The sequence below is a fragment of the Mustela erminea genome, chromosome 4, assembly GCF_009829155.1.
Source record: "Mustela erminea isolate mMusErm1 chromosome 4, mMusErm1.Pri, whole genome shotgun sequence".
Lineage (NCBI taxonomy): Eukaryota > Metazoa > Chordata > Mammalia > Carnivora > Mustelidae > Mustela > Mustela erminea.
Window position 1 is genome coordinate 83,443,782 of NC_045617.1, and position 14,398 is coordinate 83,458,179.

General features: G+C 47.7%; 1 protein-coding gene across 1 annotated transcript in view; it reads right to left on the bottom strand.

Annotated features, from left to right (window-relative positions):
• Positions 1–883: 883 nt before the first annotated feature.
• PXT1 (peroxisomal testis enriched protein 1) overlaps positions 884–14,398 on the bottom strand; it is a 61,966-nt gene continuing 48,451 nt past the window's right edge. Inside the window, 2 exon segments of the mRNA XM_032339749.1 lie at positions 884–3,106; positions 13,909–14,039. Coding sequence (XP_032195640.1) covers positions 2,774–3,106; positions 13,909–14,039 — 464 coding nt within the window. The 3' untranslated portion in view covers positions 884–2,773.

Consider the following 14,398-nt stretch of genomic DNA (forward strand, 5'->3'; position numbering starts at 1 on the left):
TTGGACTATTTTTTAACTGGATTGTTTTTCGGTGTTGAGTTGTATCCACTCCACATATTTTGGACACTATCTCTTTACTGCATAGGTTATTTGAAAATACCTTCTCCCTTTTAGTAGGTTGTCTTCTTATTATTACTTCTTTCTTCCTAGTTCTTCTGCTGTGTGGAAACTTTTTATTTTGATATAGTCCCAGTTGTTTATTTTTGCTTTTATTTCCTTTGCCTCAGGAGACAGTCTAGAAAAATGTTGCTTTGGTCCATGTCAAGAAGTTACTGTCTGTACCCTCTTGTAGGATTTTTATGGTTTCAGGTCTTCCACTGAGGTCTTGAAACTGTTTTGAGTTTATGTGTTTGTATGGTGTAAGGAAGCAAAGTAATTGCATTCTTCTGTGAGTAGATGTCTAGTTTTCCAAGCACCATTTGTTGGAGAGACTGTCCTTTTCCTTTTCAATATTCTTGCCTGCTTTGTGGAAGACTAATTGGCCACACCATTGCGGGTTTATATCTGAGCTTCTCTCCTGTTCCCTAGGGCACTGTGTGTATTTTTGTGCCAGTGCCATGCTGTTAGGATGACTACAACTTGGTAGTATAACTTGAAATCTGGAATTGTAACTCCTCCAGCTTTGTTTTTCTTTTTCAACATTGCAATGGCTGTTCAGTATCTTTATTGGTTCCCTACAGATTTTTAGGAGTGTTTGCTTGAGTTCTTTTTGTTTAACTGATGTCAGTGAGCCAACCTGTAGTACATCATTAGTTTCAGATGTAGTGTTCAATAATAGATCAGGTGTGTATAACCCCCAGTGCTCATTGCATCACATGCCCTCCTTAATGCCCATCACCCAGTTACCTCACCCCCATTCCACCTCCCCTCCAGCATCCCTCAGTTTGTTTCTGTAATGAAGAGTCTCTCGTGGTTTTCCTCCCTCTCTGATGACTTCCCATTCAGTTTTCTCTCCCTAAACCTCTGATTCTCTGTGGTGTTTCTCCTGTTCACATATGAGTGAACCCATGTCCCAATTGTCTTTCTCTGATAGACTAATTTCACTGAGTATAATACCCTCCAGTTCCAGCCAGGTGGATGTGATGGTAAGTCTTCATCCTCTCTGATGTCTGAATAATATTCTGTTGTTGATATGAACCACATCTTCTTTATCCATTCATCTGTCCATGAACTCCTGGGCTCTTTCCATAGTTTGGCTAGAGTGGATAATGCTGCAATGAACATAGGGGGCGGGGCAGGTGCCACTACTTTTCACTCAATCTGTATCTTTGGGGTAAATACCAAGGTGTGCGAATGCTGGGTTGTAGGGTAGTTCTATTTTTAAATGTTTTTAAGTTCTGGGCAGTCTCCACAATGGATTCTATCTCAGGAGTTCTGAATCCCATCGCCCCTGCTCCTATGGAGTCCCCCCATTGGACACAAAGGCTGTTCCATGGAGATTCCCCAGGGCAACACTGGACTAGCCAGTGTCTTCAGGGTGTGCCCCCAAGCCATCTGATGTGGCTGAGGGGCCATGAGCAATTCTGAACCCAAACCAAGGTTTTGGCTGTTCTGCCTTACCTGCACACAAATAGCAGTGCCTGGGTCCGGCCTTCACTGCAACTGCTGAGCCAGCTTAGTGAGGACCTTGCCCAGGACACTAGCCCCACGATACTGTGAGGGCATTCCAAGTCCACAGTGAAGTCATGCAATGCGGCAAGGGATTCTACATTAGGGTAGATGATGCAAGGTATCAATTCCCACCAGACAATAAAAAAAAAAAAAAAAACCATTTAAATGACAGAATAGTAAGTAGTTCAATGTACTCTATATAATGACAGTGATGGGCAAAGTGAACGATGGCATCAAAAAGGGGAAGGGGAGTTCCAAGAAGCAGGATGGAGTTGTAAAGGGGTAGGGGGTGTCTCGTGGAGGAACGGGCCAGGAGGCTTTCACAGGTTCCAAAGGGTAGCATCAAGATGTGCACTCTGCCTGACCCACAACCCTACAGAAATGCAAATTGGCCTGAGTCAGTCACTGTGGTCTCTTTGTTCCTGGGTGGTTCTTTCTCTGCTTCCGGAGGCTGTTGATTCTCCTTTGTTTTCCTCTGAGGGGCAGTATTTTGTGTGGATTCAGGGCTGTTAGTTGACACAAATTCTTCCTGCAGAGAAGTGGACTAGAAGCCATCCTTGTTTCCTAAGTAGACCTGAATAGATTCCATAGTAGTAGCCCTTTCCCAGGCCCCTGGGCCTTAATGTGCTCTCGAAGTTCTATTCTTAACAGGGTGAAAGAATTCTTTCAGTTTTTTAAAAATTCAACAAAGTCACACTTTTCATCATCTCTACCATGATCTGTAAACACTGAATGAACAAGGTTTGACAGGATGAAGGAAGAATTGGCTTTGCAGTGGGGTTTGGGGCACTGTTGCCCCCGTGTGGCCACTCTCCAGATAGCACGTGGTCGAATGTGTTTGGATTTACCGGATTCAAGGGAGAGTAAGACCGAAGAAGGTTGGTCCTTGAATTCCTTACCTCCTGAAAACCATCCTCTAATTAATGAGCAGTATCCTAAATCGAGTATCTCTTAACTAGGTATTAGGGTTAGGGTCAGGGCAGTTACATACATTAACTATAGGACAGCTTCTTGTATGTCAATCTTACCTGCCTGAGTTGTTTTTAAAGAATACAATAGGAGAAGATATAGTCACCAAAGCACTGAGCATAGGACCTGTCTCCCGAAATAGGTCACTAAACACAATGATTGTTTCATCTTAGCTCAGGACCAGGAAATGGGCCTATATGTGCTTGGCAGGTAGCATCTGTGGCCAGCTGGCTATCTCCCCACCACAGCCACCCACAGCCAGCTCAGCCCATCCTCCGCTCTGCTCAAGGGCAGCAAGCAGACGGACCAGGTGCAGGTGGGACTCCCTCCGGTCAGGTATGGCTTGCTCCCAACAGGTAGAGAAGTGGGTCAGCTCCCATGCACATGATGTGTTCCTTTGGTTCCTTGCTATAAGCCTCCCCTTTCTGTCATCCTGGTCCTGAACCTTTAGCTCCTGTGAGAACTTGGATTTGCACATTTGTGTTGACTTTTCAAAGTGTAGATCTGTGTTCCTTCGTTCACTGTCCTGGGATTGGAGATGAAGGTGGTAAAAGTCATCCTATTGTGAAAGCAGCCAAAAGAAATATCAATGTGCTCTGCTGCCAGCACCATAGATTTGAAAGCCATGGCCCACTATGTACTTCATGTTCTACACAATCAGCTTTAGGGACTCACAGATGCATGTGACATGAAAGCGTATTGTAAGAAATTTCATTACCAAACTTTTGCCTTGCAAGAGACAGTTTAGGGTCACCGCCTCTCACCTGCGCTATCATTTCCAGTCTGGCCAATGCCCAGTCACACTGACACGTGTAGCCACACAAGGGCACAGCTGTGACATCCTCCTGGAGCACCCCTGGTCCCCTTGTCCGCCGGTCTGTCCAACCCTGCACACCCCCAGTCCTCCAGAGCATCCCCCATCGCATCACAGCTGTGATCACCCTCCTGGAGCATTCCCGGCCCCCCACCCCCAGGTTGTCCAACCCTGCATACCCCCAGTCCTCCTGAGTGTCCCCTGTTGTGGCACTTGTCACACAAGGCTGTCAATTGTCTCTCAGTCTGTCCTTTCCGCTTGGAGTAGATCTCTTACGGTTGCCTGGCTGGGTGACAGGTGGATGAATGGTTTGGAGATCTTTTGTCCTGGAACAGAAGGTGTCCTTCAAATCCCTGATGGGCAGGGGGAGTCTCTGCCCCTCTGTGTGCCCCCAGCCTCAGTGGAACCTAGTGTCCAGGACAAGGGACTTGGGAGTCCTCACAGATGAATTTTGTTCTATGAAGGTGGCTTCCTTCTGAGATCACTATGCAACCACATTGCATGGCCATTCCTGGGGGACAGAAAGCATGCTACTGTATTGTATTCTCCTTGCACACTGTGGCTACCAAAGAGGAAACACACACTCACCCTCACAAGTTCACACTTACACCTCCGTTTCTGAACATCACTACCATGGAAATGACAATGAATTCCCATTGGACTGCAGACTTGTAGACGGGCCATTCAAGGTGTCAGTAGAGGAGGATGGAGATGGTGCTATGGCTAAAAGGATGGAAGTCCTTGCCTCTGGGGGTGAAGAAATTAGATTTGTCCCAGAGGCGCTACATTCTACTCAAAGAAGGGACAAGATCCTACGACCTTTGAGACCAGGGATTGGCAGACTTTTCTGTAATGTCTTCTGTAAAGATTTTCTGTTAGGTGTTGCAGTCCACATGGTGTCTCTGACAATGTCTGCACTCTTGCATTGTGGCTTGAAAGCAGCCACAGACCATCTAATGTTCCAGCCACACCTGATTACAAGAATATAGGGGGAGGTCCAATTGGCCCATGGGTGGTAGTTTCCCACACCCCAGATCTGCAAAATGTTGGATGATAGTGGAGAGGGCTCTTCCTTTCCAGTGGCAGAGTGGGAAGACTCTGTGATCTGTCCTGCCTGACCCCAGCCCCTGTCCTTGAATGAAAAGAAAGATGATAGTGAGATTGGCCAAAAGTTAAGGCCTCAGGAATCCTCCCCCCCATTTCTCTGACAGAAACTCTCTCGAGTTTCCCCCAACATGTTTTTCTGTGGTGGAATTCAACGTAGGTATTGTTTAGCTGAGTCAGTCCCCACTGCCTTGTGGCTATATCATTCAGGTTACATACCACACTGATGGACATCTTGTTCAGGCCAAGACCATGAGCACATTTAGGGTTCTCCTGAGTTAGCAGAGGATCCAGCATGTATGGGCTTCAGGACGAATCTGAATGAGTCCTCAGCAATGTTATGGGGCACCTAGCTTCCTGGGCCCTCTGTGGCACTGGCATGGGCCTGTCCTAGGCCACAAAAAACATAGCTTTTTCCATCTTCTCTACCCTCTGTCAGCATCTGTGTTTCCTACCAACTGTGTCTTTGCAGACAAACTCTGAGATGACCTATGGCTTGGGACTCCACTGACATCTCAGAGTCTCATTATAACCAGTGCCAGAGGTTTCTGTGGCCCTGACCTGACCTTTGTTCCCAGATATGCCCCATGAAGAGTCCCATGACAGCCTGGAAGTCCAGGAAAGATCTGTGGGTACAAAGGCAGGATCACCAAGGGGGTTAATGGCGGGCATGAGGTTCCGCGTTTATGGCCCGTGGTGCTGCCAATGTTGGCAGTGGTCTCAGTGGGGCATGCAGTTTCTCCTGTTCTGAGGGGTCTGTGCAGCTCCAAAGGGCATGGTTTCCTCCTGGGGTGTGACTCAGAGGTCCCCAATCTGGGGGGCTTCAGGGCCAGGACTCTGGGGACAGAAGCCTGAGAACCCAACCCAGAGTTGGGTTTCAGGCCAAGGGGCATGGAAGCCTCACCTTTCGGTGGGTCTCCCAGAGGGTCTGAGGAGAGGGAGGTTGGGTAGGCATTCAGAGGAGATCCAGGCCACATGTGAACGCAGCATTTAGAGTTCTCTCAGACAGGCTTCCATCCATGACCAACCAGGACCCTGGGCCAGGCCTAGGTGGCTCCCACGAAGGACCCCGCTGCCGGGAGCAAGTTCGCCCGGGGATTCCAGCCAATTCTCATGAGATTTCTGCCCAAATCAATGTTGATTTGGGCAGAAATCTCATGAGAATTGGTTGGCATTGGGTGGTGATTCTGGCCGGGCACCCACCCGGTGTTGGGAGCGCTTTCTCGCTAGTTGCATGTTGTGGCCATGTGGACCATCAGATGGGCCCACGTGGCTCCCCTGAGGGCCCCCGTGGAGGCAAGCTCCCTGGGGTCTGTGATGTGGGAGGGTGTGAGCCTGAGCTTCAGACTCTCGGTTTGTGGTTCGAAGGAGTACCATAGGTCAGGGTGGCCTGAGGGGGGGCATGTAGGTTTCTCCAAGTATGAGGGTTTTGCGCAGCTCCCAATGGCACGGTTGCCTTCTGTGTGGCAGGTGGAGTTCTGTGGTATGGCTCGGGGTCCCCAATCTGGAGGGCTTGGGGGATAGGCCCCTGGGGATGAAAGCCTAAAAACCCAACTTAGGGTTCAGGTTAGGGCCTAGTGGCACGTCAGGCCCGATCTGCCAGTGCTGAGACTGGCAACCCAGAGGGCTGAGCAGAGGGAGGTTTTGGCCATGTGTGCACCTGGCTTTTAGAGCACTTTCTTGCGTGGTTCGGGCTGCGACCACTCGGGATCTGGGGCCAGGCCCTGTCAGGTCCCCTTAAGGTCCATGTAGCTGGAAAGGAGTTTGCTGGGGATTTCTGAACAATTCTCACGAGATTTCTGTCCAAGTCGATATCAATTTGGGCAGAAAGCTCATGAGAATTGGCCAGCATCGTGCAATTCAGGCCACACTCATGCCCGCTGTTGAGAGCACTTTCTGCCTAGGTATGTGTTGCCACAATCTGGGAACTCAGGCTGGGGACACCCAGTTTCATGGGTGCTGAAGTCAGAAGGAGATTCTTTGGGAATTCTCCTGGATAGAGGCATGCTGGTGGTTTCAAGGGGCTTGGCGTCAGCAACCCTGGGGTAAATTTCATGCCTGACGCTGGGTGAGTCAGGTTATCCCACAAGTTTTCCGTTTCCTCCTTAGGAAATTGCTGGCAGATAATGTTCTGCTTGAAGCAGAACCCACCTGCACTGTCAGTGGGCATGCGGGCTGTTGCAGCCACTCTGGAAAAAAGTATGGTGGTTCCTCCAAGAGCTAAAAACTGAACTCTAGGATCCAGCAATTGCACTCCTAGGTATTTACCCAAAGGACACAAAAATGCACATTTAATGGGGTACAAGCACCGTGATGTTTATAGCAGCATTATCAACAGTAGCGAAACTATGGAAGGAGTCCCAATGTCCATTCACTGAGGAATGGAGAAAGAAGATGTGGGTGATCTATATCTATATCTATATACAATGGAATAGGACCCAGTTTCAAAAAGAATGAAATCTTACCATTTGCAAGGATGTGGATGGATCTGGAGTGGATTAAGCTAAGCAAAATCAGTAGGACAAGACCAATACCCTATGACTTGACTCCTATGGAATTTTCAAAAAGAAAACAGATGAATATAGTGAAGGGAGAAAGATAGGCCAATGAGAAACAGACTCCACCTTAGAGCACAAACTGAGGGTTGCTAGAGGCAGGGGTGTGGGGGAAGTGTTCAATGGGTGATGGCAATTAGGGAGGGCACTTGCTGTGATGAGCTCTGGGTGTTCTATGCAAGTGAGAAATCACGAAATCCTATCCCTGAAGCAAAGGATTTACCACGGCACAGAAACGAGTTGGAATTGAAGTCAATGAAGAAAAGAAGACCATGTTCTGCTTCATGAAGAGTGAGGTAAAAGTGGAGTGATTTTCACTCTCCTATTCTGTAGATGATCATTTTCAAACACACTGTGGTAGGATACGCTAGTTTATTTTTGCATAAGGAATCCTCAGAAAGCTGCCATGGGGAGGCACCTGGGTGGCTCAGTGGGTTAAAGCCTCTGCCTTCAGCTCAGGTCATGATCTCAGGGTCCTCCGATCGAGCCCCACATCAGGCTCTCTGCTCATCAGGAAGCCTGCCTCCCCCCACTCTCTCTGCCTGCCTCTCAGCCTACTTGTGATATCTGTCTGTCAAATAAATAAATAAAATCTTAAAAAAAAAAAAAAAAAGCTGCCATGGAAGATTCAGATCTCAGGGCATGTACATGTTCCATTGATACGTTCCTTACAGTTTGCCCAGGTACACAGGTAGGTGGAGAGAAATGTGACAGAAGAGGAAAGGAGGTGTTAAGCATTCAGGAGGTAGCCTTTTCCTTTTCTCATGAAAGACTTGGGCCAGTGTAATTTTGGAGGAAGGAGGGGGATCCCAGAGCTCTGCGGCAGAGGGAGTTCCAAGTCTGCCTTGAGCTGACAGGGGTCCCTGAGGTGAGCTAAGCTAAGGCACGATCTGCCAGTGCTGGAGCCGGATCCCTGGGGTGCTAAGTTGAGGGCAGGGTCAGGAGGTATGTCAGGCTGCGGGTTTGTAGCCAGGGAGCTACAGAAGGTGGGGGTGTAGGTTTCAGGGGGGCATACAGGTTTTTCCACCTCTGAAGGGTTCTGCACAGCTCCAAACAGCAGTTTCCATCTGGGTGGAAAGTGGACTCCTGGGGTGAGGCTCCTGGGTCCCAAATCTGGAGGGCTTGGGGGACAGGCCCTTGGAAACGGAAGACTGAAAACCCAAGCTAGGGTTCAGGATAGGGCTTAATGTCACGGCAGGCCCAATTGATCTGCCAGTGCTGAAAATGAAACCCCAGGGGGCTGAGTAGAGGGAGGGTTTGGCCACGCGTGCCCCCGACTTTTAGAATGCTTTCTCACAGGGTTTGAGCCCCAACGGCTCAACCACTTGGGACCTCCGGCTGGCCCAGGCAGCTCCCCTGAAGGCCCCCATAGCCAGAAGTGACTTCCGCCAGGGGTTTCCAGCCAAATCTCAGGAGCATTCTGCCCAAATCGATATCGATTTGGGCAGAATGCTCCTGAGAATTGGGCAGCGTTGGGCGGCGTTTCGGGCCACGCCGCCCTGAGCTAAGAGCACTTTCTCACTAGGTGCGTGTTGCAGCTGTGCAAGACCATGAGCGGGCTCCTGGAGCACCCCCCCTCCGCCCCCCCAGGCAAGCTCCCACGGTGCAGAGGTGAGTTAGGGTGTGGCCTGAGCCTCAGTCTCTAGCTTTTTTTTTTTGCAGAAGGGGGCGCTGAAGGTGAGGTGGTCTGAGGTGGACATGCAGGTTTCTACCGCTCTGTTTCCTGCAGCTGCCAAAGGTATGGTTTCCTCCTGGGTGGCAGGCAGCGCCCCGCCATATGGCCCTGCCCTTGAGGGCCAGGACTCTGGGGACGGAAGCCTGAGAACCCAACTCTGGGTTAGGGTTTGGGCCTAGGGGAGTGGCAGGCCCCAGCTGCCAATGCTGAGGCAGGCTCCTGGGAGTACTGAGTAGAGGGCGGGTTTGGCCACCATTCAGAGACGACTGGGGCTGCACATGCACCTGCCCTTTAGAGCGCTTTGTCGTAGGCTTAGGGGGACATCCTGCAGGACCCTGGGCTGAGCCCAGGCAGCTCCCACGAAGGTCCCGCTGCAGGACCTGGGGCTTTCTGGCCAATTCTCACGAGCTTTCTGCCAAATGGACATAGATTGGAAAGTCAATGTGACCACTTGATTAAACAGCATACAAAAGGTAAATAAGTGATGAGTATATATTAAATATACCATTCCAGATTTGAAATTCTATTAAAATTGCTTGATTTAAGTCTTCAAACAGCAAAGTCTTGAACATTCTAGAGCCAAACTTTGGAGGAATTTTTTTAAAAAATATATTTTTTTAATTTTTTATTTTTTATAAACATATGTTTTTATCCCCAGGGGTACAGGTCTGTGAATCACCAGGTTTACACACTTCACAGCACTCACCAAAGCACATACCCTCCCCAGTGTCCATAATCCCACCCCCTTCTCCCAAACCCCCTCCCCCCAGCAACCCTCAGTTTGTTTTGTGAGATTAAGAGTCACTTATGGTTCGTCTCCCTCCCAATCCCATCTTGTTTCATTTATTCTTCTCCTACCCACTTAAGCCCCCATGTTGCATCACCACTTCCTCATATCAGGGAGATCATATGATAGTTGTCTTTCTCTGCTTGACTTATTTCGCTAAGCATGATACGCTCTAGTTCCATCCATGTTGTTGCAAATGGCAAGATTTCATTTCTTTTAAATGTACTGTGCTCTATTTATTTTTTTAAAAAGATTTTATTTATTTATTTGACAGACAGAGATCACAAGTAGGCAGAGAGGCAGGCAGAGAGAAAGGGGGAAGCGGGGGGAAGCAGGCTCACCGCTGAGCAGAGAGCCTGATGCGGGGCTCGATCCCAGGACCCTGGGATCATGACCTGAGCCGAAGGCAGAGGCTTTAACCCACTGAGCCACCCAGGCGCCCCTACTGTTCTCTATTTAAAGGTGTTCTTGTCCAGGACAAGATATTTTTAAAAGTTTAAGGCAAAGCCAGCTTGGTAATATGCTTCAGGGAAAGCTAGGGCAGGGATAAGGATAGACATGTAGATCAATGGAATAGAATGGAGAGTCCCAAAATAAACCCTCGCATTTAAGCTCAATTGATTTTTGACAAGAATGCTAAGGCAATTTAACAGGGAAAGAATGTTTTTTTCAACAAATGGTGCTAGGACAACTGGGTTGCCCATGTGCAAAAGAATGAAGATGAACTTTTAACTCATACCAATATATGAAAACTAACTTCAAATGGATCAAAGATCCAAATTGAAGAGCTAAAACTATAAATCTCTTAAAAGAACACATAGATGTAAATCTTCATGACTTTGGGTGAGGCAATGGTTTCTTAGCTATGACGCCAAAAGCAGTAGAAACTAAAGTAAAAATAGATAAATTGAACTTCATCAAAATTAAACACTTCTGTGCTTCAGAGAACACCATCCAAAAGTGAAAGTGGAAGAAAATGTGCAAATAAGATCTGAAAAGGAACTTGCAAAAAGAATGTATAAAGAACTCCTACAACTCAATAATAAAAAGACAAATAACCCAATTTTAAAATGGGCAAAGGATGTGACTAGACATTTCTCCAAAGAGATATACAAAGGAGCAGTGAGGGGGTGCCTGGTGGCTCAGTGGATTGGGCCTTCAGCTCAGGTCATGGTCTCAAGGTTCTGGGATCAAGCCCCGCATCGGGCCCTCTGCTTGGCGGGGAGCCTGCTTCCCCCTCTCTCTGCTGCCTCTCTACCTACTTGTGATGTCTCTCTCTGTGTCAAATAAATAAATAAAATCTTTAAAAAAAAAAAAAAAGAGTAGTGAGGACACAAGAAGATACACAACACTAACCATCAGGGAAGTGACAGTCAAAACCACTATGAGATTCTGCACTCACCAGGCTGGCTGTAATAAAAGACAGTTAACAAATGTTGACAAGGACATAGAGAAACTGTCACCTCACATCCTGCTGCTGGGCCACAATGTAAAATGGTACAGCCACTGTGGAAAACCATCAGGAAGTTCCTCAAAAGTTAAATGTAAAGCTGCCCAGTGACTCAGCAACTTCCTGGATATGCTCCAGGAAGAACTGAAAACATATGTCAACCCAAAAACTTCTACACAAATGTTCATGGCATCACTGTTCTTAACAGTCAAAAAGATGAAACGACCAAAATGTCTATCAACTGATGAATGGATAATACATAAAATGGAATAATATTCAGCAATAAAAAGAAATGGAATAGGGCCCCTGGGTGGCTCAGTGGGTTGAGGGTCTGCCTTGGGGTCATGATCCCAGTGTCCTGAGATTGAGCCCCACATCAGGCTCTCTGCTCAGTGGAGAGTCTGCTTCTCCCTCTACCCTGTTCCTGATCTCTCTCTCTCTCTCTCTCTCTCAAATACATAAAATCTTAAGAAAGAAAGAAAGAAGAAAGAGGAAAAGATGGAAGGAAAAAAGGAAGGAAGAAAAATGGAATAGGAGGTTATGTAGAGCAGTGCCTTCTTGACTGGGTTGAGGCAAATACAGCAAACAGGTGTTGTGGGGCGCCTGGGTGGCTCAGCCAGTTAAGCTGCTGCCTTCCACTCAGGTCATGATCCCAGGATCCTGGGATGGAGTCCCACATCTGGCTCCTTGTCCAGCAGGGAGCCTTGCTTCTCTCTCTGCCTCTGCCTGCCACTCTGTGTGCTTGTGCTCGCTCTCTCTGACAAGTAAACAAATAAAATCTTAAAAAAGAAAAGAAAAAGAAAACAGGTGCTGTGATTTGTCCTCCTCTGTTTTCTCCTCTTCAGAGAAAAAAAAAATAGAGTACTCAGAGTTAGAGGATAAAGACGCAGGAATGTTGAGCTAAGGACCTTCCCAGAATTCATAAAGTACAGTCATCAGAGAAAACTTTCCTACAGAAAAGACTGGATCCTGGAAGGAAAATGGTGACTATGAGGAGGATGTTGTGGTAAATGATCCATAGCAAAGAGGTGGTCAACTCCAATGATGAAAAGGGCAATGGCAGAAAACAAATTAATTTTTTGGCTGAGATAACATTTAGCAATCATTTTCTGTGGCTCAGGCTGGGTTCTAAGTGATTTGCACGGATTATCTCATTTGATTTTCACAACAGCCTACTCTCTGCCCAGGGAGACAGTCCCCATTCTAAATGTAAACCAGCTCCTGGTACTCGCTGCTTCCCTTCCCCGGAAGCTTCCCTTATGCATAGGGTGGAACGCAGACACCTGACCACTGTCTCTAAGACCGAGGCCACCTTCTAGAATTCAGCTCATTCCACTCCAGCCACTCTGGCCTCCTAGTGTTGCCTTAAAGCCTGTTGCTGTCACAAGGACTTTACATTCCCTGTCCCCCAGCTTGGAACACTTTTCCCCAGGTGTTCCCATGGCTCACTCCCCAACTGCCACTCTCTGTTCAAATATTGCTTCCCTAAGGGAGGCCTTCCCCAAAGTCACTCTGCCTCACTCAGCATCTCCAATCCTGCTTTGAGCCTGCATCTCTGTCTGGCTAGTCATCGGCTTTACTGTGTCCCTCCTACATTACTAGTTCAATGAGAGTAGCCTCATCTTCTGTTCTGCTCTCTGTTCTAGCTACCAATGCCTGGAACTGAGTCTAGCATACAGCAAGCACTAAATAAAATGTGTTTGAATGAAATTGGTCCGTCAAATATTGTATTTGACTCTCTGTGTTGGTTTCCTTCTTATTTTTAGTAGTGTGATATTGCTGGGAGCTTTAATTCATGTTTTGTCTGATGAGACAAACAGGGAATGTTTTCTCTGAGGGAAAGGCTGAGTATGGTCCGCCTTTGGACCAGACCCTAAAAGAGGACATGGCACCCCCTGAAGCCAGCGTGATGGAAGCAGCAGTGACAAGCAAGAAATCATCACAGGACAGGTCCATCTGAGGAAAGAAGTTGGGCTCTGGGGATGCCTGGATGGCTCAGTCAGTTAAGCGTCTTCAGCTCTGGTCATGATCCTGGGGTCCTGGATTTGAGCCCCCATCAGACTCTTTGCTCAGCGGGGAGTCTGCTTCTCCCTCTCCCTGCTTGTGTGATCTCTGTCTCTCTCTCTCTCTTTCTCAAATAAATAAATAAAATAAAAAAGAAGTTGGGCTATGAGGGCTACCGCCCGCCACCTACCCCCTCCCCCCAACCATGGAACCCACCTATCATTCTCTCTCCACTGCCAACCATAGTTTGGTCCCAGTGGACTTGAGCACCTCTAAGATATCAAACAGTAATTATTCTTCTTTCCTGTTTTCCCTTAGTATCTCTAAACAAAGAAGCAAAGAAACCAGCAGGAGTAGGGCTTAGAGCATCACTTCTGAATAGTTCAAGGAGGAAAACCACCAGGAAGGCTGAGGTTCTTTCCTCCCTGACTGAGCATTAGATTCACCTGGGGAGCCTTTAAACCGCCTGCTGCCCAGGCCACACCTCAGGCTAACTCAGTCAGAACCCCTCAAGGTGGGGCGCAAGCGGCTATAGTGCTTACAACTCCGCAGGTGAATCTAATAGGCCCCCCAGTTTGAGGGTGGGGAGCAACAATTCTCACACTTTAATGTGCACACAGATCTCCCAGGGCATGTGTAAAAAAGTTGATTCTGATTCCAGCACTGGGGCTGGGGCCTGAGATTTTGCACATTTGACCAATTGCCAAATGCCACCTCTGCTGTCTAGCTCTCTGTGGACCACAGTTTGAGTAGAGAGTGTGAGATCAATACTGGCTTTGACTCAGGTTCACAACTTTCAGATCTAAGGTTTCGTGATCTGGACATCATTAATCCACGTGTTCTGCTAATTCCTGGGCGTCTCAGCCACTTGACGGCCCTTGTTCTCTTTGCTCTTCCTGGCTACCTGACTGGCTGTTGCTGGGGAAACAGAAGACCCACCTCTTGAACCATCCCACAATCAATGCTGTCCCCGATGTTTCTCAACTGCATGGCCAACTTGTGGATTATCTCCTCCTGGTGATGGTTCTGGCCACTGCTACTCTCCTTGGGCTGAAAAGGCAGATAGTGACCTACATGGGCAGAAGAGTTTAGAAGAGATTATTAACTATCTGTAAACCCCTCACCACTAGTCATAAAAAACTGTCTTATTAGACGAGAGGGATGAAATCTCATCATCAATGATTATAGAAAAGCAAAGTCTTATATTGGAATAGATTAGCTCTGTTCAATAAAAATATAATTCAAACTACATACTAATTTCAAATTTCCTAGTAGTAACACCTAGTATAACGTAAGTAATATATTCTATTTAAGATGATATATCCAGGGCGCCTGGGTGGCACAGTGGGTTAAGCCACTGTGTTCGGCTCAGGTCATGATCTCAGGGTCCTGGGATCGAGTCCCGCATCGGGCTCTCTGCTCAGCAGCT